This window comes from Bubalus bubalis, chromosome 6 (assembly GCF_019923935.1).
Source record: "Bubalus bubalis isolate 160015118507 breed Murrah chromosome 6, NDDB_SH_1, whole genome shotgun sequence".
NCBI lineage: Eukaryota > Metazoa > Chordata > Mammalia > Artiodactyla > Bovidae > Bubalus > Bubalus bubalis.
The window spans coordinates 68,694,901-68,720,160 of record NC_059162.1 but is presented as its reverse complement, the minus strand read 5'-3'; the positions used below and the strand labels follow the sequence as shown (position 1 = coordinate 68,720,160).

At 38.3% G+C, this 25,260-nt stretch overlaps 1 protein-coding gene across 1 annotated transcript in view; it reads left to right on the top strand.

Annotated features, from left to right (window-relative positions):
* Nucleotides 1–24,641, top strand: part of MSH4 (mutS homolog 4) — a 104,277-nt gene extending 79,636 nt beyond the window's left edge. Inside the window, exons 18-20 of the mRNA XM_006060238.4 lie at nucleotides 11,583–11,757; nucleotides 18,817–18,905; nucleotides 21,920–24,641. Of these exons, the coding sequence (XP_006060300.3) occupies nucleotides 11,583–11,757; nucleotides 18,817–18,905; nucleotides 21,920–22,111 (456 nt within the window). The 3' untranslated portion in view covers nucleotides 22,112–24,641. The remainder of the gene's footprint in view (nucleotides 1–11,582; nucleotides 11,758–18,816; nucleotides 18,906–21,919) is intronic.
* The last annotated feature ends 619 nt before the right edge of the window (nucleotides 24,642–25,260 follow it).

Sequence of the window (25,260 nt, the reverse complement as noted above, 5' to 3'; positions counted from 1 at the left end):
GCTTTCAGTTTGTAAGGATTTTGATTATTTCCCTTCTGACAAGATATCATACTGGTCCATTACATTGGTAACATTATTTTGATCAGACCTAGTGAGCATGAAGTAGCAACTACTCTAGACTTGTTGGTAAGACATCTGCATGTCAGAGGAGGGAGATTAATCCTACACAAATACAGGGGCCTAAAGACCTGTACTCCAAAAACTGTTAGATGTGATGAAAGAAATTGAGGATGACACAAACAGATGGAAATATATACTGTGTTCTTGGATGAGATGAATAAATATTCTTAAAATGAGCATTCTCCCCAAAGCAATCTGCATATTCAGTGCAATCCCTATTAAATTACCAATGACATTTTTCATTGAACTAGAACAAAAATCTTTTAAGTTTATACGGAAACACAGAAGACCCCAAATAGCCAAAGCAGTCTTGAGAAAGGAGAACAAAGCTGAAGGAATCAGACTCCCTGACTCCAGGCTATACTACAAAGCTACAGTAATCAAAACAGTATCAGTTCAGTTCAGTCGCTCAGTCGTGTTTGACTCTTTGCGACCCCATGAATTGCAGCACGCTAGGCCTCCCTGTCCATCACCATCTCCCGGAGTTCACTCAAACTCATGTCCATCAAGTTGGTGATGCCGTCCAGCCACCTCATCCTCTGTCGTCCCCTTTTCCTCCTGCCCCCAATCCCTCCCAGCATCAGAGTATTTTCCAACGAGTCAACTCTTTGCATGAGGTGGCCAAAGTACTGGAGTTTCAGCTTTAGCATCATTCCGTCCAAAGAACACCCAGGGCTGATCTCCTTTAGAATGACTGGTTGGATCTCCTTGCAGTCCAAGGGACTCTCAAGAGTCTTCTCCAACACCACAGCTCAAAAGCATCAATTCTTCGGTGCACAGCTTTCTTCACAATCCAACTCTCACATCCATACGTGACCACTGGAAAAACCATAGCCTTGACTAAATGGACCTTTGTTGGCAAAGTAATGTCTCTGCTTTTCAATTGCTATCTAGGTTGGTCATAACTTTACTTCCAAGGAGTAAGCGTCTTTTAAATTCATGGCTGCAGTCATCATCTGCAGTAATTTTGGAGCCCAGAAAAATAAAGTCTGACACTGTTTCCCCATCTATTTCCCATGAAGTGATGGGACAAGATGCCATTATCTTAGTTTTCTGAATGTTGAGTTTTAAGCCAACTTTTTCACTCTCCTCTTTCACTTTCATCAAGAGGCTTTTGAGTTCCTCTAACTTTCTGCCATAAGGGTGGTGTCATCTGCACATCTGAGGTTATTGATATTTCTCCTGGCAATCTTGATTCCAGCTTGTGCTTCTTCCAGCCCAGCATTTCTCATGATGTACTCTGCATAGAAGTTAAATAAGCAGGGTGACAGTATACAGCCTTGGCGTACTCCTTTTCCTATTTGGAACCAGTTTCCTATTTGGAACCCATTTTGTTCCATGTCCAGTTCTAAGTGTTGCTTCCTGATACAGGCCAAAGCAAAAACAAAACCTAGTTGTGGATGTGATAGAAGCAAGGTCCGATACTGTAAAGAGCAATATTGCATAGGAACCTGGAATGTTAGGTCCATGAATCAAGGCAAATTGGAAGTGGTCAAACAGGAGATGGCAAGAGTAAATGTTGACATTCTAGGAATCAGCGAACTAAAATGGACTGGAATGTGTGAATTTAACTCAGATGACCATTATATCTACTACTGCTGGCAGGAATCCCTTAAAGATATGGAGTAGCCATCATGGTCAACAAAAGAGTCCAAAATGCAGTACTTGGATGCAATCTCAAAAACAACAGAATGATCTCTGTTCGTTTCCAAGGCAAACCATTCAATATCACAGTAATCCAAGTCTATGCCCCAACCAGTAATGCTGAAGAAACTGAAGTTGAACAGTTCTATGAAGACCTACAAGACCTTTTAGAACTAACACCCAAAAAAGATGTCCTTTTCATTATAGGGGACTGGAATGCAAAAGTAGGAAGTCAAGAAACACCTGGAGTAACAGGCAAATTTGGCCTTGGAATATGGAATGAAGCAGGGCAAAGACTAATAGAATTTTGCCAAGAGAACGCACTGGTCATAGCAAACACCCTCTTCCAACAACACAAGAGAAGACTCTACACGTGGACATAACCAGATGGTCAACACCAAAATCAGATTGATTATATTCTTTGTAGCCAAAGATGGAGAAGCTCTATACAGTCAGCAAAAACAAGACTGGGAGCTGACTGTGGCTCAGATCATGAGCTTCTTATTGCCAAATTCAGACTTAAATTGAAGAAAGTAGGGAAAACCATTAGATCATTCAGGTATGACCTAAATCAAATCCCTTATGATTATACAGTGGAAGTGAGAAATAGATTTAAGGGCCTAGATCTGATAGATAGAGTGCCTGATGAACTACGGACGGAGGTTCGTGACATTGTACAGGAGACAGGGATCAAGACCATCCCCATGGAAAAGAAATGCAAAAAAGCAAAATGGCTGTCTGGGGAGGCCTTACAAATAGCAGTGAAAAGAAGAGAAGTGAAAAGCAAAGGAGAAAAGGCAAGATATAAGCATCTGAATGCAGAGTTCCAAAGAATAGCAAGAAGAGATAAGAAAGCCTTCCTCAGAGATCAATGCAAAAAAAAAAAAAAAAAAAAAATAGAGGAAAACAACAGAATGGGAAAGACTAGAGATCTCTTCAAGAAAATTAGAGATGCCAAGGGAACATTTCATGCAAAGATGGGCTCGATAAAGGACAGAAATGGTATGGACCTAACAGAAGCAGAAGATATTAAGAAGAGGTGGCAAGAATACACAGAACTATACAAAAAAGATCTTCATGACTAAGATAATCATGATGGTGTGATCACTGACCTAGAGCCAGACATCCTGGAATGTGAAGTCAAGTGGGCCTTAGAAAGCATCACTACGAACAAAGCTAGTGGAGGTGATGGAATTCCAGTGGAGCTATTTCAAATCCTGAAAGATAATGCTGTGAAAGTGCTACACTCAATATGCCAGCAAATTTGGAAAACTCAACAGTGGCCACAGGACTGGAAAAGGTCAGTTTTTATTCCAATCCCAAAGAAAGGCAATGCCAAAGAATGCTCAAACTACCGCACAATTGCACTCATCTCACACACTAGTAAAGTAATGCTCAAAATTCTCCAAGCCAGGCTTCAGCAATACGTGAACCGTGAACTTCTAGATGTTCCAGCTGGTTTTAGAAAAGGCAGAGGAACTAGAGATCAAATTGCCAACATCCGCTGGATCATCGAAAAAGCAAGAGAGTTCCAGAAAAACATCTATTTCTGCTTTATCGACTATGCCAAAGCCTTTGACTGTGTGGATCACAATAAAACAGTATAGTACTGACACAAAAACTGATTAATGGAAGAGGATAGAAAGCCCCCAAAATAAACCCATGCATTTATTGTCAGTAATCTATGACAAAGGAGGCATAATATATAATGCAAAAAAGACAGTCGCCTTAATAAGTGGTTTTGGGAAAACTGGACATCTACAACCAAAAGAATGATATTAGACCAGTCTGTAACATCATACACAAAAATAAACTCAAAGTGGATTGAAGACCTCATCCTTAGGCCAGATACTATAAAACTCCTAGTGGAAAATGTAGGCAGAATACTCTTTGACATAAATCATGGCAGTATCTTTTGGGATTTGTCTCCTAGAGTAATGAATATAAAACCAAAAATAAACAAATGGGACCTAACTTAATTTAAGGGTTTTTGCACAGCAAAGTGTGAAAGTGTTAGTCGCTTAGTTGTGTCTGACTGTTTGCAAGCCCATGGACTGTAGCCTGACAGGCTCCTCTGTCCTTGGAATTTTCCAGGCAAGAATTCTAGAGTGGGTTCATTCCCTTCTCCAAGGGATCTTCCTGACCCAAGGATCAAACCAAGGTCACCTGGATTGCAGGCAGATTCTTTACTGTCTGAGCTACCAGGGAAGCCCAGCAAAGGAAACCATAAACAAAACAAAAAGACAACCTACAAACTGGGAGAAAATGTCTGCAAATTGATTCAGTTGACAAGGGCCTAATTTCCAAAACATACAAATGCTCATACAGCTTAATATTTAAAGAAAAAAAATCAAAAAAAGGATAGAAGATGTAAGTAAATATTTCCCCAAAGAAAACATACAGATTGCCACCAGGCAGATTAAAAGATGCTCAATATTGCTAATTATTAGAGAAATGCAAATCAAAACTGCAATGAGTTGTCACCTGTTACCAGTCAGAATGACTTATCATTAAAAAATCTACAAACAATAAATGCTGGAGAGGATGTGGAGAAAAAGAGCCCTCTTACAGTGTTGGTTGGAGTGTAAATTAGTGCAGCCGCTAAGAACAGTATGAAGGTTCCTTAAAAAACTAAAACTAGAGTTAAATATGATCCAGCAATCCCACTCTTGAGCATATATCCAGAGAAAACTCTATCACTGTAAAACTTTGATAAAAGATATGCACCCCAATGTTCATGGCAGCACTATATATACATTAGCCAAGGCATGGAAGTAATCTAAATGACCATTGGCAAATGAATGGATAGAGAAGATGTGGTGTGTGGGTGTGTGTGTGTGTGTTTATATACATACATACATACAGATGGAATACTACTCTGCCACCAAAAAGAATGAAATTATGCCATTTGCAACAACATGAATGGACTTAGAAATGATCATATTAAGTGAAGTGCATCAGAAATAGATAAGTGTCATATGTGTGGAATCTAAAAAAAAAGAGAAATATACTCACAGACATAGAAAACAAATTTATCGTTACCAAAGGGAAAGAGGGGATTGGGGGAGAAATAAATTAGGAGTTTGGGATTAACATATACACACTACTAATATAAAATAGGTAAACAATACGGACCTCATTTATAGCACAGAGAACTATCCTCAAAATCTTATAATAACCTATAATGAAAAAGAATCTGAAAAAGAATGTGTGTGCATATATATATATATATACATATTTAGTCACTAAGTCATGTCTGACTCCTTTGTGATCCCATGGACTGTAGCCTGCCAGGCTCCTCTGTCCATGGGATTTCCCAGGCAAGAATACTCAAATATATATATGTACAATGCAATTTCTTTGCTATATACTTGAAACTAACACAACACTGTTAAATTGTTGTTGTTGTTGTTCAGTCGCCCAGTCGTGTCCCACTCTTTGCAGCCCTGTGGACTGCAGCACGCCAGGCCTCCCTGCCCCTCACCATCTCCTGGCATTTTCCCAAGTTGATGTTTATTGCATCGGTGATGCTGTCCAGCCATCTCATCCTCTGACATCCTCTACTCTTTCTGCCTTCAATGTTTCCCAGCATCAGGGACTTTTCCAATGTTGTCTGTTCTCATCAGATGATCAAAATACAGGAGCTTCAGCTTCAGCATCAGTCCTTCCAGTGAATATTCAGGATTGATTTCCCTTAATATTGACTGGTTTGATCTCCTTGCTGTCCAAGGGACTTGCAGGAGTCTTCTCCAGCACCACAGTTTGAAGGCCTCAATTCTTTGGTGTTCTGCCTTCGTTACAGTCCAGCTCTCACAACTGCACATGACCACTGGGAAGACCATAGCCTTGACTATATGGACCTTTGTCGGCAGAGTAATGTCTCTGCTTTTCAACACACTGTTTAGGTTTGTCATCGCTTTCCTGCCAAGAAGCACTAGTCTTCTGATTTCATGGCTGCAGTCACTGCAGTGATTTTGGAGCCCAAGAAGAGGAAATCTGTCACTACTTCCACCTTTTCCTCTTCCATTTGCCATGCAGTAATGGAGCCAGATGCCATGATCTTAGTTTTTTTTAATATTTAGTCTTAGGCTGGCTCTTTCACTCTGCTTCTTCCCCTCATCAAAAGGCTCTTTAGTTCCTCTTCACTTTCTGCTGTTAGAGTGGTATCATCCGCATATCTGTTGCTGTTGATGTTTCTCCTGCCTATCTTGTAACTCATCCAGCCTGGCATTTCTCATAGTGTGCTTAGCATATAGGTTAAACAGAATGACAGCAGACAGCTCTGTCATACTCCTTTCTCGATCTTGAACTAATCAGTTGTTCCACAGAGGGTTCTAACTGTTACTTCTTAACCCCCATACAGGTTTCTCAGGAGACAGATTAGATGGTCTGGTATTCCCATCTCTCCCATCCCTATCTCTTATATATAAATTAATTATGCTTCAATTTAAAACAATTTTTGAAAAGAAAAAGTACAGGGCCTTCTTCCTCAGTGAACTATCTGGGAGTTGAGTGGTATGAGGCATGCTGAGATATCACTTCTAAGGTGGAAGGTAAGTTGTTACATCTTGCCCCTCTAAAAAGACGCAAAATGCATTGTTACCCTCTTTGGATTTTAGAGGCAACATATTTCTTCTTTGGATGTGTTACTTCAGCCCATTTACCAAGTGATCTTAGTGTGTTAGTCTACAACAGGTTCAGCCTTGCAAGCTGCTCTTCTACTTAGGCCATATGATCAAGCAGACCCAGTACTGTCTGAAGTGTCAGTGACATATAGAGGTGCTGTTTGGACTCTTTGACAGGTTGTTTGTAGGTGAATTTCAGCACAGGGCATTAGGACTTTGGAGCATAGCTCTGCCCTCCTCTATAGATAACTACTTTTCTTTTGAGCAACAGCTTATAGCCCAGCTTCTGTGCCTTAGTAGAGACTGAACGATTAACCACAGGCCATCAAATTATCATGTGCCCTGAGCTGCCCATTATGAGCTGGATGTTGAAGTTGGGCATGCACAGCAGCACTTCATCATCAAATGGAAGGGGTGTTATATACACAATTGGACCAGAGAGGCCCTGAAGTCACAAGTAAGTTACATGAAGAAATGGCCCAACTGCTCATTCCTGTTACACTGCCTTCTCTTTCTCACTTTGTACCAGTTGCCTCTTAGAGAGTTGACAGGGGAGGAGAATTGCCTTGTTTTATATGGTTTTGCATGACATTCAGGTGTCACCCAAAAGTGAACAGCTTTAGTACTATAGTCCCTTTCTAGTCCCCAAAGGGCACTGGTAAAGGAAAATTGTCTGATTGGGCAGAACTTCAAGCATTGTACCTGGTTGTTCATTTTGCTTGTAAGGAGAAATGGCCAGATATGTGATTATATATCAATTCATGGGCCGTGGCCAGTGGTCTGGCTGAGACTTCAAAGGAACATTTTTAGAAAACTGTTGGCAAGGATATTTGAAGAAGAGGAATGTGGATAAATCTCTTACAATAGGTAAAAAAAATAAATAAAGATATTTATCTCATGTGAATATTCACCAAAGAGTGGCCTCAGGAGAAGAGAATTTTAATAATCAAGTGAATAGGATGACTTGTTCTCTGGATACCAGTCAGCCTCTTTCCCTAGCCACCCTGACATCACCAATAGGCTCATGGACAAAGTGGCCATGGGTCATGGATGGAGGTTATCCATAGGCTCAGCAACATATATTTCCATTCACTGTGGCCACCCTGGCCACAGCCATCCCTGAATGCCCAGTCTGCCAGCTGCAGTGACCAAAACTGAGCCTCTGATACATTGCCATTCCCTGAGGTGATTAGCCTGTTGCCTGTTGGCGGGTTGATTATGTTAGACCACTTCCACTGTGAAAGGGGCAGCAGTTTGTTCTTACTGGACTGGGATACTTATGCTGGATACAGATTTGCCTTCCCTGAATGTATGGCTTCTGCAAAAGCTGCCACCCATGAACCTAACAGAATGCTTTATCCACTGTCATGATATTCCACACAGAACCGCAGAACTGCTTCTGATTAAGAAACTCACTTCATAGCAAATGCAGTGCCATGGGCTCATGTTCATGGAATTCACTTGTCTTACGTTCTCCACTATCCTGAAGCAGCTGGCTTAATAGTAAAAATATAATTACTGCTACTTACATTTAAGAGGCTTAAAGTTAATTATTATTTTTCTAACCTAGTATCTTTACTGCCTAGTACAGTTTTTGCAATATAAATGTTCTGAATAATTATTTGTTAAATTAACTTGAAATAGAATTTATGGAGTTACTATAATAGATTGATTTGATATATAAAATTTGATAGACGACGACATAAGAGCCCCTCTTACAGGGGGTGAAATATGAGTACATCACAGGAAAAGTGTGAGGATTCATCTGGTCGACGATGTGTACAGAGCAGGACCCAAGACCAGGGTTGCTGTCCACAAGCTGACATTTCTTAGTTCAGTTCAGTTCGTTAGTCGCTCAGTCGTGTCTGACTCTTTGCGACCCCATGAATCGCAGCATGCCAGACCTCCCTGTCCATCACCAACTCCCGAAGTTCACCCAAACTCATGTCCATTGAGTCGGTGATGCCATCCAGCCATCTCATCCTCTATCATCCCCTTCTCCTCCTGCCCCCAATCCCTCCCAGCATCAGGGTCTTCCCAAATGAGTCAACTCTTTGCATGAGGTGGCCAAAGTATTGGAGTTTCAGCCTCAGCATCAGTCCTTCCAATGAACACCCAGGACTGGTCTCATTTAGGATGGACTGGTTGGATCTCCTTGCAGTCCAAGGGACTCGCAACAGTCTTATCCAACACCACAGTTCCAAAGCGTCAATTCTTCAGCTCTCAGCTTTCTTCACAGTCCAACTCTCACATCCATACGTGACCACTGGAAAAACCATAGCCTTGACTAGACGGACCTTTGTTGGCAAAGTAATGTCTCTGCTTTTCAATATACTATCTAGGTTGGTCATAACTTTACTTCCAAGGAGTAAGCGTCTTTTAATTTCATGGCTGCAATCACCATCTGCAGTGGTTTTGGAGCCCAGAAAAATAAAGTCTGACACTGTTTCCACTGTTTCCCCATCTATTTCCCATTAAGTGATGGGACCAGATGATCTTAGTTTTCTGAATGTTGAGCTTTAAGCCAACTTTTTCACTCTCCTCTTTCACTTTCATCAAGAGGCTTTTTAGTTCCTCTTCACTTTCTGCCATAAGGGTGGTGTCATCTGCATATCTGAGGTTATTGATATTTCTCCTGGCAATCTTGATTCCAGCTTGTGCTTCTTCCAGCCCAGCGTTTCTCATGATTTACTCTGCATATAAGTTAAATAAGCAGGGTGACAATATGCAGCCTTGACGTACTCCTTTTCCTATTTGGAACCAGTCTGTTGTTCCATGTCTAGTTCTAACTGTTGCTTCCTGACCTGCATATAGGTTTCTCAAGAGGTAGGTCAGGTGGTCTGGTATTCCCGTCTCTTTCAGAATTTTCCACAGTTTATTGTGATCCACACATTCAAAGACTTTGGCATAGTCAATACAGCAGAAATGGATGTTTTTCTGGAATTCTCTTGCCTTTTTGATGATCCAGTGGATGTTGGCAGTTTGATCTGTTTCCTCTGCCTTTCCTAAAACCAGCTTGAACATCTGGAAGTTCACAGTTCACGTATTGCTGAAGCCTGGCTTGGAGAATTTTGAGCATTACTTTACTAGTGTGTGAGATGAGTACAATTGTGTGGTAGTCTGAGCATTCTTTGGCATTGTCTTTCTTTGGGATTGGAATGAAAACTGACCTTTTCCAGTCCTGTGGCCACTGCTGAGTTTTCCAAATTTGCTGGCATATTGAGTGTAGCACTTTCACAGCATCATCTTTCAGGATTTGAAATAGCTCAACTGGAATTCCATCACCTCCACTAGCTTTGTTCGTAGTGATGCTTTCTAAGGCCCACTTGACTTCACATTCCAGGATGTCTGGTTCTAGGTGAGTGATCACACCATCGTGATTATCTTGGTCATGAAGATCTTTTTTGTACAGTTCTTCTGTGTATTCTTTAGAGCAGGCAGCAAAGTTGAAGTGATAAAGCCAGAGAGTCTGATTAAACAGCCCACAATGCTACTTTCCAAAGGGCTGTTGCAGTTTATAATGCTATCAGCTATGATGAGGGAACTAAATTTACTGTCTTAATAAAAAAAGATATTATAGTATATATAAGATGATACTTCACAATTTCTTTAATTTGCATGTATCTCATTAATAGTATGGGCCTCCCAGGTGGCACAGTGGTAGAGAATCCACCTGCCAATGCAGGAGACACAAGAGATGTGGGTTTGATCCCTGGGTTGGGAAGATCCTCTGGAGTAGGAAAGGGCAACCCACTGTAGTATTCTTGCCTGGAAAATTCCATGGACAGAGGATCCTGGAGGGCTACAGTCCCAGGGGTCACAAAGAGTTGGACACGATTGAGCAACTGTATGCAGCCATAAAATTTGAGGACATAATAGTTATTGTGAACATCGTCTCTAGCTTCTAAATAGTTTACTGGGTTTCTAAATATTTTCTTGGGACTAGCCTGGTTTTCTAGTGGTTAAGAATCTGACTGCCAGTGCAGGGAGCATGGATTCAGTCTCTGATCTGGGAAGATTCCACATGCTGCAAGATAACTAGCCCATGCGCTACACCTACTGAGCCTATGCACACTAGAGCCCATACTCTGAAACAAGAGAAGCCACTGCAATGAGAAGCCCATGCACAGCAACTAGAGAGCAGCTCCCGCTCACCATAACTAGAGAAAGCCTAATTTATTATTAGAAAATAAATTTCTAAGAAATAATTTTCCTGTTGCTTTATAAACTTTGTTTTATACCCCCTTTTGATTTGCTTAATAGTTGAGATTTATTACATATTTTTCTGTCATATACAAAACCTTGCTAACTGCTTTCCATAACTGATAGTCATTTGCCAGTCAAATATTTTCTTTTTAATGTTTTACTATTTAAATTTTCCACTTATCTCATATTTCATTTCTCACTGGTGTCTTAAAACATAATTAGTCATATCTGCCTCAGTAACTCTGAACACAGGGCAGGAAGCCACTGTGCTGGTCTTAAGTCACTTGAACCATCTCCATCAAAATCACCTAAAGTGCTTAGGGAAAATGCAATTTCCTGGGGCCCTAAATTACAGTTGCTGATTGAGAATGTGAGGGGGATAAGCATCAATAATTTGCATCTTTAACAAGCTCCCCAGGGGATTACTAAACTTGAAGAATCATTGTACCAAGCAGTGTTCTCAACCTTTTTTTCCCCCTGTATAAGTACCTAACCCTAACATAATGCAAATATAAAAGCAAAAACCTATGCAGTTTCAAATACATAAGATGATCCACTGATTTCACTTTCCCTAAACTGCTTATATGGGAGGAATGTACTTTTAAAGTAAAGTTTTTTAAAGTGAGGGAAATGTTATGATTTTGTTTGTGGGTAACTTCTTTAATAAATGATTACCTCAGTTAATAGCTATATTTCTGGTAAACTTCATCCTTTCAATATCATCAGATTCTTTCTTTTAGGATTTTTGCATTTGTTCTCTTTTCCATAATGTAACATACATGTGTTTCTGTAAACATAATAAGTGTTTCCCTCATTGAATATAAAATTTAAAAACATTTTAGGATGAGTTGACCATGTTAGCCTCAAAGTTCACCAGTTTCATTACATTTCTGTGAAGCTACTTAATAAGTTAAAATAAATTTTATGTTTAAATAGTTAAAATTTTCTAGTGCATTTAAAAATACTGATATTCATTATATATTTTAGGCATTTACACTGTTTGCTACACATTTCCTGGAACTGTGCCAGATAGATGTTCTGTATCCTAATGTAGAAAACGTGCATTTTGAAGTTCAACATGTAAAGAACACTTCAAGAAATAAAGAAGCAATCTTGTATACCTACAAACTTTCTAAGGGACTCACAGAAGAAAAAAATTATGGTATGCTTATAAAAATTTTATATTTTTATACTATATATACATCTGTGTATATAAAGTGTGTATGTGCTGAAATACTATGTATTCTCATAAGATAAACTTTCTTTCCTGTTTATTTGACTATCAGTCTAAGCAGTTTTATCTTTCATTCTTTTGAATGCTTATGTGCTCTAAGACTGTATTTTCTATGTCAAATTCACATTTTTATGTATTAAGCTTGTTTCAAAAACATATTAACAGTAACTATGTAGAATTATAATACATGGGAGCCCCAGAAGTATAGTTTCTATACTTAGGAAAATGTAATTTAGTTGTACTTGAATGTTATATACTGAATTGGAAATTATATATTTCTTAGACACTCTTTTAGTAACAAGGTCCTTCCTCTGTTTTCTTCAAATTTGGAGAACTTGATAATTAAATCTTAAGTCTTAAAATGGAATGTGTTGCCAAATTATGTGTGTTCATAAAATTGGTTAGATATTTCCTAATGATTAATCATAAATCATTATGATACATGTAAAGTTGACAGATTCAGGGAATTTTCAATTGACTTTTACATTTGTTGTTGTTCAGTCGCTCAGTCATGTCAACTCTTCATGACCTATGGACTGCAGCACACCAGGCTTCCCTGTCCTTCACCATCTCCTGGAGGTTGCTCAAACTCATGTCCACTGAGTCGGTGATACCATCCAACCATCTCGTCCACTGTCATCCCCTTCTCCTCCTGCCTTCAGTCTTTCCCAGCATCAGGGTCTTTTCTAGTGAGTTGGCTCTTCTCATCAGGTGGCCAAAGTATTGGAGCTTCAGCTTCAGCATTAGTTCTTCCAATGAATATTCGGGATTGATTTCCTTTAGGATTGACCGGCTTGATATCCTTGCAGTCCAGGGGACTATCAGGAGTCTTTTCCAACCCCACAGTTCAAAAATATTAATTCTTCGGTGCTCAGCCTTTATGGTCCAACTCTCACATTCATACATGACTATTGAAAAACCACAGCTTTGATTATACAGACCTTTGTTGGCAAAATAATGTTTCTGCTTTTTAACATGCTGTCTAGGTTTGTCATAGCTTTTCTTCCAAGGAGCAAATGTATTTTAATTTCATGGCTTCTGTCCCCATCTGCAGTGATTTTTGAGCCCAAGAAAATAAAATCTCTCACTGTTCCCATTGTTTCCCCATCTATTTTCCAAGAAGTGATGGGACCAGATGCCATGATTTTCGTTTTCTGAGTGTTGAATTTTAAGCCAGCTTTTTCACTCTCATCTTTGTCCTTCATCAAGATGGTCTTTAGTTCCTCTCAGCTTTCTTCCACTAGGGTGTGTCATCTGCATATCTGAGATTATTGCTATTTCTTCTGTCAATCTTGATTCCAGCTTGTGCTTTATCCAGCCCAGCATTTCACGTGATTTACTCTGCATAAAAGTTAAACAAGCAAGGAGACAATATACAGCTTCTATGTACTCCTTTCCCAATTTGGAACCAGTCTGTTGTTCCATGTCTGGTTCTAGCTGCTGCTTCTTGACCTGCATACAGATTTCTCAGGAGGCATGTAAAGTGGTCTGGAATTCCCATATCTTTCAGAATTTTCCACAGTTTGTTGTGATCCACACAAAGATTTTAGCCTGGTCAATGAAGCAGAAGTCGATGTTTTTGTGGAATTCTCTTGCTTTTTCTATCATCCAGTGGATGTTGGCAATGAGATCTCTGGTTCCTCTGCCTTTTCTAAATCCAACTTGAACATCTGGAAGTTCTTGGTTCACGTACTGTTGAAACCCAGCTTGGAGAATTTTGAGCATTACTTTGCTAGCATGTGAGATAAGTGCAATTGTGTTATAGTTTGAACATTCTTTGGCACTGCCCTTCTTTGGGATTGGAAGGAAAACTGACCTTTTCCAGTCTTATGGCCACTGCTGAGTTTTCCAAATTTGCTGGCATATTGAGTACAGCACTCTCACAGCATCATCTTTCAGGATTTGAAATAGTTCAGCTGGAATTCCATCACCTCCACTAGCGTTGTTTGTAGTGATGCTTCCTAAGGCCCACTTGGCTTCGCACTCCAACATGCTTCCTCTAGGTGAGTGATCACACCATTGTGGTTATCTGGGTCATTAAGATCTTTTTTGTGTAGTTTTTTATGTATTTTCGCCACCTCTTCTTAATATCATCTGCTTCTGTTAGGTCCAAACCATTTCTGTCCTTTATTGTGCCTATCTTTGCACAAAATGCACCCTTGGTATCTCTCATTTTCTTAAAGAGATCTCTAGTCTTTCCCATTCTGTTGTTTTCCTCTATTTCTTTGCATTGATCACTGAGGAAGGCTTTCTAATCTCTCCTTGCTATTCTTTGGAACTCTGCATGCAGATGGGTATATCTTTCCTTTCCTCCTTTGCCTTTCAATTCTCTTCTTTTCTCAGCTATTTGTAAGACATCCTCAGACAACCATTTTGCCTTTAGCATTTCTTTTTCTTGGGAATGGTTTTGATCACCACCTCCTGTATAATGTTCTTCAGGCAATCTGTCTACCAGATCTAATCCTTTGAATCTGTTTGTCACTTCCACTGTATAATTGTAAGGGATTTCATTTATGTCATACTCAAATGGCTAGTGATTTTTCCCTACTATCTTCAATTTAACTCTGAATTTTGCAATAAGGAATTCATGATCTGAGCCACAGTCAGCTCCTGTCTTGTTTTTGCTAACTGTATGGAGCTTCTCCATCTTCAGTGACAAAGAATATAATCAGTCTGATTTTGGTATTGATCATCTGGTGATTTTCATGTGTAGAGTCATCTCTAGTTTTGTTGGAAGAGGGTGTTTGCTATGACCAGTGCTTTCTTTTAGCAAAACTCTGTTAGCCTTTGCCCTGCTTCATTTTGCACTCCAAGGCCAAACTTGCCTGTTACCCAGGTATCTCTTGACTTCCTACTTTTGCATTCTAGTCCCCTATAATGAAAAGGACATCTTTTTTGGGGTGTTAGTTCTAGAAGGTCTTGTAGGTCTTCATAGAACTACTCAACTTCAGCTTCTTTGGCATTAGTGGTTGGGGCAAAGACTTGGATTAGTGTGATATTGAATGATTTGCCTTGGAAATGAACAGAGATCATTCTGTCACTTTTAAGATTGCACCCTAGTACTGCATTTTGGGCTCTTGTTGACTGTGAGGGCTACTCTATTTCTCATAAGGGATTCTTCACCACAGTAGCAGATGTAATGTTCATCTGAATTAAATTCACCCTTTCCAGTCCATTTTAGTTCACTGATTCCTAAAATGTTGATGTTCACTCTTGCCAGCTCCTGTTTGACCACTTCCAATTTACCTGGAAACACAGACCTAACATTCCAGATTCCTAAGCAATATTGTTCTTTACAGCATTAGACTTACTTTCACCACTAGACACACCCACAACTGGGTGTTGTTTCTGTTTTGACTCAACTTCTTTATTCCTTCTGGAGCTATTTCTCACTCTTCTCCAGTACCATATTGGGCCCTACTGACCTGGGGAGTTCATCTTTCAGTGTCATATATTTGCCTTTTCATACTGTTCATGGGGTGTGAAGGCAAGAATGCTTAAATGGTTTGCTGTTCCCTTCTCCAGTGGACCACATTTTATCAGAACTCCCCAGCATGACCTGTCTGTGTTGAGTGGCTCTACACAGCATGGCTCATAGTTTCATTGAGTTAGACAAGTCTGTGATCCATGTGACCGGTTTGGTTAGTTTCCTGTGATTGTGGTTTTCATTCTATCTGCCTTCTGATGGATGAGGATAAGAGGTTTATGGAAACTTCCTGATGGAAGGGACTCCCTGTGTGGAAAACTGGGTCTTGCTCTGATGGGTGGGACCATCCTCAGTACATCTTTAATCCAATTTTCTGCTGATGTGGTGTGGTTGTGGTCCTTCCCTGTAGTTTGGCCTGAGGCCAAACTATTGCAGGAGTAATGGCGGTAATGGTGACCTCCTTCAAAGGACTTACCCCAGTACAATGCAGCTCCCAGGACTGTTGTAGTCAGTGCCCCTGACCCTTGGCAGGCCACTGTCAACCCACACCTCCATCAGAGACTTCTGGACATTCACAGGCAATTCTGGTTCAGCCTCTTGCGGAGTCACTGCTCCTATCTCCTAGGTCCTGGTGCACACAAGGTTTTGTTGTGCCCTCGAAGAGTCTGTTTCCCCAGTCCTTTGGAAGTTTTGTTATCAAATCCCTTCAAAGTCAAATTCCCTCAGGGTTCTCAGGCCCTTTGCCAGGTTCCCAGGTTGGGGAATCTGTTGTGAGCCCTAGAACTGTGCAACAGTACAAGAACTTCTTTGGTATAATCTAAATCTAAGGTAGTGGCAGAGTACATCATGAGAAACGCTGGGCTGGATGAAGCACAAGCTGGACTCAAGATTGCTGGGAGAAATATCAGTAACCTCAAATATGCAGATGACACCACCCTTATGGCAGAAAGTGAAGAACTAAAGAGCGTCTTGATAAAAGTGAAAGAGGAGAGTGAAAAAGTTGGTTTAAAGCTCAACATTCAGAAAGCTAAGATCATGGCATTCAGCCCCATCACTTCATGGCATATAGATGGGGAAACAGTAGAAACAGTGGCTGACTTTATTTTTTGGGGCTCCAAAATCACTGCAGATGGTTATTTCAGCCATGAAATTGAAAGACACTTACTCCTTGGAAGGAATGTTATGGCCAACATAGACAGCATATTAAAAAGCAGAGACATTGAACGGATAAGAAAGCTGTGGTACATATACACAATAGAGTATCACTCAGCCATTAAAAAGAATACATTTGAATCAGTTCTAACGAGGTGGATATAACTGGAGCCTATTATACAGAGTGAAGTAAGCCAGAAAGAAAAACACCAATACAGTATACTAACGCATATATATGGAATTTAGAAAGATGGTAACGATAACCCTGTATGTGAGACAGCAAAAGAGACACAGATGTATAGAACAGGCTTTTGGACTCTGTGGGAGAGGGAGAGGGTGGGATGATTTGGGAGAATGACATTGAAACATGTATAATATCATATATGAAACGAATTGCCAGTCCAGGTTCAACACATGATATAGGATGCTTGGGGCTGATGCACTCGGATGACCCAGAGGGATGGTATGGGGAGGGAGGTGGGAGGGGGGTTCAGGATGGGAAACATGTGTATACCTGTGGCAGATTTGTGTTGATGTATGGCAACACCCATACAATATTGTAAAGTAATTAGCCTCCAATTAAAATAAATACATTAAAAAAAAAGAAAAGTAGAGACATTACTTTGTCAACAAAGGTCCGTCTAGTCAAGGCTATGATTTTTCCAGTAGTCATGTATGGATGTGAGAGTTGGACTGTGAAGAAAGCTGAGCACTGAAGAATTGATGCTTTTGAACTGTGGTGTTGGAGAAGACTCTTGAGAGTCCCTTGGACTGCAAGGAGATCCAACCAGTCCATCCTAAAGGAAATCAGTCCTGGGTGTTCACTGGAAGGACTGATGCTGAAGCTGAAACTCCAATACTTTGGCCACCTGATGCGAAGAGCTGACTTATTTGAAAAGACCCTGATGCTGGGAAAGATTGAGGGCAGGAGGAGAAGGGGATGATAGAGGATGAGATGGTTGGATAGCATCACCGACTAAGTGGATATGCGTTTGGGTAGGTTCCGGGAGTTCATGATGGACAGGGAGGCCTGATGTGCTGCAGTTCATGGTGTTGCAAAGAGTCGGACACGACTGAGCGACTGAACTGTACTGAACTGAAGATAGTGGAGTGGAAAGAACTGCGCTCATCTTTTCCTCCAAGTACACCAAAAGTGCGACTAGTTGCTGAACAACCATCTGTAGGAGAATGTTGGATCCACCAAAAAAACATATCCTGTGTCCAAGGGCAAAGTAGAAGTTCCAACAAGATGATAGGAGGGATGCAATCATGTTTTAAAATCAAATCTCAGACTTGCCAGAGAGACTCAGAGGGAGCGAACAAATGCACCAGAACCCAGGGAAAGGAGCAGCAACCTCACAAGAAACTGAGCCAGACCTGCTTTTTGAATGTTTGAGTGTCTGCTGTGGAAGAATAGGACAGCAGTGACCTGCTGCAGGGACAAGGGCTCTGGCTACAGCAGACCTGGGAGGCATGGCATATGGCATAAGTCCTCTTGGAGAAAGTTGCCATTAGCCCCACTGTAGAGCCACCATGCAGACGACCCACAAAGTGGACTTTTACAGATAAATTTCCCAAAATTATTTTAGCTATGACTGTTCTTTGTGAGAGTAAAAAAAAGCATCTTTCCTTTGCTATTTGAAATGGGAAAATCAAATGTATAACTTAATTTGTATTAGATGTTTAATCTTTATAAGCCTCAGCTTCATCTATTAAATGGTGATATGTGTGGATTTGTGAGGATTAGATGAATTATCAAATATGAACTGTCTAGCACAGTGCCTAGCAGTTAGTAACTTTTAAATAAATGTTGATGTTGCTTCTATTGCCTCTAAAGCAATAAATAAACTATTAGCATAAAGTAGAAAATCTGTGAGACACTGATACAATAAAAATCTAAGAGCATGAGAATATTACTGGTATTTGAATTTCCATGGAGTAGTCACCTACTGTTATGACTTCTGAGAAATCCCTCTCTCATTAATCTACTAAATATATGACTACTCAGCTGTAAGCTTATCTGTGACTACACTTTCTTCTATCCTGCAAAACCCATTATGTCCTTTGACTTATAAACCAACTGAATTTGTAGTTGGAATTTCAATGTTATTACTATTATCTGATTTTCTAATTACCTTTTTCTTTTCCCTTTCATATTTTCTGTCTCAGAGGTATCTTGAGAGGTAATTGATATTCTAATTTGTCTTACATGTCTTAGCAAGTAATTAAATCTAATAATTGGTAAGTTGTCACCCAGAACTTGGAAAAAAGTAATTTTAAGAAGTAAGTAGTTCATAAAAGCCTAAGAAAGGAAGTTTAAATCTGTGAAGAAAAGATTAATACTGATTAAAACAAACATAGCAAAACTACAAGTAATAATATTGACGCCCCATTGTTTATAATTTTAGGATTAAAAGCTGCAGAGGTGTCATCACTTCCACCATCAATTGTCTTGGATGCCAAAGACATCACAACTCAAATTACCAGACAGATTTTGGTAAGGAAATTTTAGCAATAAGAATTATTTTTCAAATTAAGAAAATACTTGTAGTGTACATGTTTATTATGGTCTTGGATCTAAATATATAATAAGTAATAATTAAAACATTTAAAACAAAACCTATTTCCTAAATAAAGGAAATCCTTTTTACTTCTCAAAACTAAATGATTTGATGTATTATAACTGTCCCTAGAAAATCTACTAATAAGATAGGAAACAAAAGTTAAACAGTTCAGTTAATCTAGTACTTATTGCTACACTGACTTTATGATAAGAAAAGAAATCTCTTTAAATAAGCATTAAAAATAAAAATCAAAGTACTTCTCTAGTGGTCCAATGGTTAAGGCTCCACGCTCCCAGTGTAGGGGCCTGGGCTTGATACTTAGTCAGGGAACTAGATCCCAACATGCCACACTGAAGATTCCACATGCTGCAATTAAGATTTGGCACAGCCAAAAAAAAAAAAAAAAGAAACACTATGCACAACATTTCATATCTTTTAAAATAGTTTTCAAAGCTCTTGTATCCATTATCATATATAAGCCTCATAACTCTTCATGAAGTAGTTAGGTTTAATTAAAGATAAATAATAAAGTTATCATTTTTACTTACATTTTTACAGCTGAGGTTCACAGAGATTAAGTGATCTGCTAGGAAGAAGTAGATCCAACACTGAATTTATATCTGGTAACTGAAAATTTGGAAATCTTTTTTTTTTTTTTTGCATCAGGTTGCTTTATATTGTTTCAAGAATCCATCCTGTTCAGTAAACTAAAGTAGGTGCAGTATAAATTTTCTTCAGTATTAACCTTTCTTTTATCTTTTACTCTTTCTTAACCTGCCTTCAGTTTTTTTGTTTGTTTGTTTGTTTTTTTACATCCTTCAGTCTTTTGACCTCAACTGCTTCTATGACTTTACTTGCCTAGTTATTCCATTGGAATTTTTCACCAGTGATTTTGGCAGTGGTCCAGTTCTGAAGAGCCTCTTATTACCTAGTTCTTCAGAATTCCTCTTGCCAAATCCAATTATGGACAACCTCTCCATTAGTCTTCCAGTTTTTAGATTTCCTGATGCTGCTCAACATATATTCAAGACAGGCTAATTTTATCCACTGAAAATTAATATAACCTCTCTTTAGCTGAATATTTTACTGAGTAATTCTCATTCTTCTACTTCTTTGGTGATTACTTCTTTCCCTTCTTCACTGGTGCTTTCTATTATTCCATCTACCAAATAGAAGTATTCCTAAGATTTTACCATTTCTTTGTTTAGAATTCTGTACTCTTGGTGATTCTCATCCTTTCCTCAGCCTCCATTTTCATTTCTTTTTGACTCAATCTGTATATTTTTCTCCATATTTCTTCTTAAAACCTTAACTTACATTTTCTCTTCAATAGGTCCAAAATTAAATTTCTCATCTTTTGAAAAACCTTTTCTTCTCTTCACTTTCATATCTCCCATGGATGCTTGAGTCTATGAATTCTTCTTCTTAATTATATCTCAGTAGGTTCCCTTCCTTTTCTACATTTCTGCCACATTGAGTTACTTGTCGTTTCATCATTTTGACCTGATTGTGTACCACATTTTCTAACGTGTTTGCTTTCTCTGTTTCCTCCATCTGGAATATCTTTCCTTCGAGGTTCTTCTGTCCATCAAGATTCATATTAAATGGGGCTTCCCTGGTGGCCCAGACAGTAAAAAACTGCCTGTAATGTAGGAGACCTGGGTTCGGTCTCTGGGTTGGAAAGATCACCTAGAGAAAGGAATGGCTACCCATACTCCATCCTATTGAAGCCTTTCTTGACCCAAGCTGGAAGTGAACTTTCTTTCCTCTGAACAATTTTGTATCTCCCTTATGGAACTTTTCATGATTAATCAATTGCTTGTAAACATGTATGTTTCACTGTAAGACTGAGCTTTTTGAGTTCCATTGTCATGTCAGGATGACATTTTGTATCCCCTGTAGTCGTAAATACAATTTATGGGATCTGGAATATAGATAATAATAGCTATAATTGTTGTTTAAATGATAAATGGATAGTTGATCAGTCAGTATATCAGATAGATGGATGGATCAATGTTCTATCTCATGGAGTTGTATGCAGTTTTTCTATAGTGACAGTAAGAGAGAGAAGGAATTCCTGGCTACCTAAAATTCATGGCTATTTAGAAGGAGTTGAAAGGATTGTATTTCCCTTAGAGGACGGAAACCAAATCTTTACATAAAAAGTTAAGATTGAAAAAATGCTGATTCCTCTATCTAGCTCAGGCAAAAAAGGGAATGAAGAATTTTCTAGTTGTACTCCCAACCCTGAAGGGAGATATTCAAGGACTGAATATCCAAAGGTCCTCCAAAGTATTAGAAGAATCCCATTTTAAGCATTATTTCTTGGGTATCCTTAAGTATAATTTGTTAAGAATTAAGGCATAATTTTAACTAGCTATTTGTGTTGCTTATTTTAAAAATGTAATTTATCCCTGAAGCAGTATTTTCTTTTAGACTCTAGCAATTTCTATATATGAACCCTATTGAGGGACAGTTTACTGATGACCCATTCTGTCCACCAGTTTATCTGCTGGGGAATTAAAGTAGGAGATAGCAGAGTAGTACTCTGAGTGACATTTAAAATTATGAACACTGCATAGTAATTAGCAGAATGTTATTTTCCCATAACTTTTCAATGATAAAGTGTTTGTAGGACATAATTCTAGTGGATTTTCTATTATATTTTGGTGTCATATTGAGAAACTTGAACCATTTAGCAGATTTTTTTCATCGAAAAATGGTTTTCAAGGATTAGGATCTGTCATAAAGTCGTAAATACTCATGAGAAATTTTATTCTCCAAAACAATATTTATTTTTTCTGGTATATTATTTGCTAGTTGGATGGGACTGACTTATCCAAAAATATTGGTTAGCCATTGAATTCTTATTTCTATGAAAGGAGATAGAATATTGCCAAAATAAGAATCATATTTTAATTTTTATCTATATTTTTTTCAATAACAGCAAAACCAAAGGAGTACTCCTGAGATGGAAAGACAGAGAGCTGTGTACCATCTAGCTACTAGACTTGTTCAAACTGCTCGAAACTCTCAATTGGATCCAGACAGTTTACGAACGTATTTAAGTAATCTCAAAAAGAAGTATGAAGTAGATTTTCCCAGGACTGAACAAGATTCAGAAAAGACTGAAGAATAGTAACAATTCACATCTTATACTAATGAAATAATGTCTTAATATGAGAAACCTAGAATTCATTTTTCCTGTGAACAAAAGAAAATATTTGCTAAATTTTATATTTTAATTGAAAATTACATTGTATTAACATCAGCATTATCGTCCATATATTCTGTATAAGAAAATGTTTGTTATATAACTTAAGAAAGAAATGGGAACTATTTAAAGAACTGATTTTTATGTTAGAAAAAATCTAATGTGACACTTTTCTCATTTATGAAACTTCATGTTATAAGTTATGGTTTCACATGTTATCATATATAGTTTAGCTAAAAGAAATCTTTCTTTGTGGGCCTGGAAACTTAGGTGAGGTTTTCTTTTATACTCTTATTTGGAACCAATATTTCTTTTACATTCTTATTATGATTCAATAATTTCTTAATTAATGCCATCAAATTCCAACACTGGATACATCTGAAGTTTGTTAGAATAGCATTGAGAGTTTCAGAGTATTCATTTTGGCATTCAGTATAATTCTAAAGGTTGAAATTCAGCAAATGGTATTTCGTAATGCAGAGAGTGTTTCTGGAAGGAGTAGTTACCTAATAGCCAGGTGTTCTGTTTCCTACTCACCAACCCCTTCCCTTTTCCAAATTTTCATTTTTGACCATCTTTTTTAAGTAACCAATGCAGCAGAGAGATAATATTGATATGTTTGCCTTAATTGTTGATTCACAAGGAAACATTATGTAGAATTATTTTTGCACAGGCATGTGGCTCACAACACCTTTTAGAGTTTACCCAAAGTTTATTCTATAAATGGACAGAAGAAAATGGAAAACTGTCAGTTATTCAATAACTGCAAAGAGCTTCTCAAACACCTTATTTCTACAGTTCCATCTCAGTAAAAGACTTAGTCACATAATCTCAACCCAAAGGCCTAACATGGGGAAATTATTAAATAATTTTAAAGTATTTTTGTTAATATATGCATATTTTATTTTACAAAATGTAATAATTTTGACCTTATTAAATTCTCAGTATTCTAAGTACATATTCGTAGCCAGGTATACTGAAAAGTTATAATCTGAATGACACATATTCTTTTTTTTTTTAATTACTGTAAATTAGTGTTAGTACTTACATTGCTGCTGCTGCTGCTAAGTCACTTCAGTCATGTCCGACTCTGTGCGACCCCATAGACTTACATTAGATATATGTTAAATGTCCTATTAGACTACTTATATTTCCTATTATCATGTTTTATAAATAGAGCTCTGCAGTATTTGAATTTTATTATTAACCACATTTTAATTCACAGCCTTTGAGATGAATTGTATTTTGTGTGGTCATTCCTAAAAGCAGGTAGATAATTTAGACTTATGGCAAGTTTCTAGGAGGCATTGAGGAGCTAAAGGGCATCATACACTGTTTAGGAGGGCAGGGAAGAAAAGGAGGAAGCAATAAAAGTCAGAAGGGGAGCAGGGCTGTGGAAGAAAAGCAGGCAGCAGAGACAAGTGCAAACTACTAAATATGCTAGATATCATTTCCTCAGATGTATTAGCTTCCCTTTACATTTAATGCCAAATTAAATTCCACTAGACTTTTAAGAAATTGTTCATCATTTAGAGCTTTTGATGTGAAAACTTTGGCCAGCTGATTAATCCCTTTTATTTTAGATTTGAAGTACTGAAATAAAAATGGATTTATATCTTCTTAAAATTAAATTGCTTTTTCTTCAATCATTTTGTGTGTAGCAGAAGCACATAAAAAAGCAAGTCAGATGAATATAGAATTATTAAGTCATGGTGCTATAGGACAGAGGTGAAAGGTAGGGAGATGATCCATTCTTTAATTTTCAGGTCTATTTGGTCTCCTCTTTAGTACCTCTTCACCTTTGTCTTTCTCTAAAATTATAGATCATTATCTCATAATCCAGTCTTTTAAGATAAATATTCATAATGTTGTAGCAAACTCCTTGATAATCTACCTCAAAGCCATTTTTTTAGTCTGCTTCACCTTTCTCCTCACATAAATTAATCTTTCTCAAGTCTAGGGCTAAGGTACATGGGAGTAGAGGAAAAAGGCAGCTAACCCTCATGCCTGGGAAGTAATATGTATATTTTTAAATTTACATCCAGTAAAATTAAATTTTCATTTAAGTCTATAATTTAATGAATTTTGGCACATTTATGGATTTGTGGAACCACTACCACTACCACAGTCGAGATGCAGAACAGTTCAGTCACTACCAGATGATTCCCTCAGTACTGGCCTTTTGTGGCCAAATTCTTCCCTGACCTCTGTCTTCACTGGGAATAGTTCAGGATTTCTTCCCTATAATTTTGTTTTTACCAATTAGATAGCATGTGACCTTTAGAGACTGGCTTCTTTTACTGAGCATCATGTACTTTAGAATTTATCCATTGCTAGCTGGTATTCCATTGTTTGTATTGAATATGTACCATGGTTTATTCACTCACTGAAGGACATTTAGGCATTTTGTTTTTGACGATTACAAATAAAGCTGTTATGAACATCTGGATACAGATTTTTGTGTTGAGTGTTAAGTTTTCATTTATTAAAATTTACTTAATTTAGTGGACTGGCTCTGTCATATTGTAAGTATATATTTAACTTCAAGAGAAGCTGCTAAACTCCTTCTGAAAGGGTTTATACCATTTTGCATTCTTGTCAACCATGTATGAGAGGTTCAGTTGTCCTACATGTTCTTTAGCACTGGTCAGCTTTTTAAAAAATATTAGCCATTCTAATAGATGTGCAATGAGTAATGTATTTAAGATATTTTAAAGTTATTTTGATCATTCTTTCACAAGCAGTGATTTTTAAAACTCTTTTTTCCAAAATTATTTTTTAGCTGCTTTTTAGTTTCACTGCTGTTGGTAACATGTTAAATTGCCAGGAGCCGGCGAGAGACATTCCACTCGTGACAAAGGTCATGAGGAAGGAGGCTCGGCATACGCAAAGGCGGGATCGAGCCTCAGGAGTCCCCCCGGATATTCTCGAGCATCTACCCCCAAAAAACCAGAGTCTGCCTATTTTATTGCTTTGTGCTCTCACCTCTGACTTTACTGGGGGCTGTCCCCCACCACCATCTCACTCTCTCTGTCAAAGAGCTAACTTACAGCTCCAATTAATAAAGTTCCTGG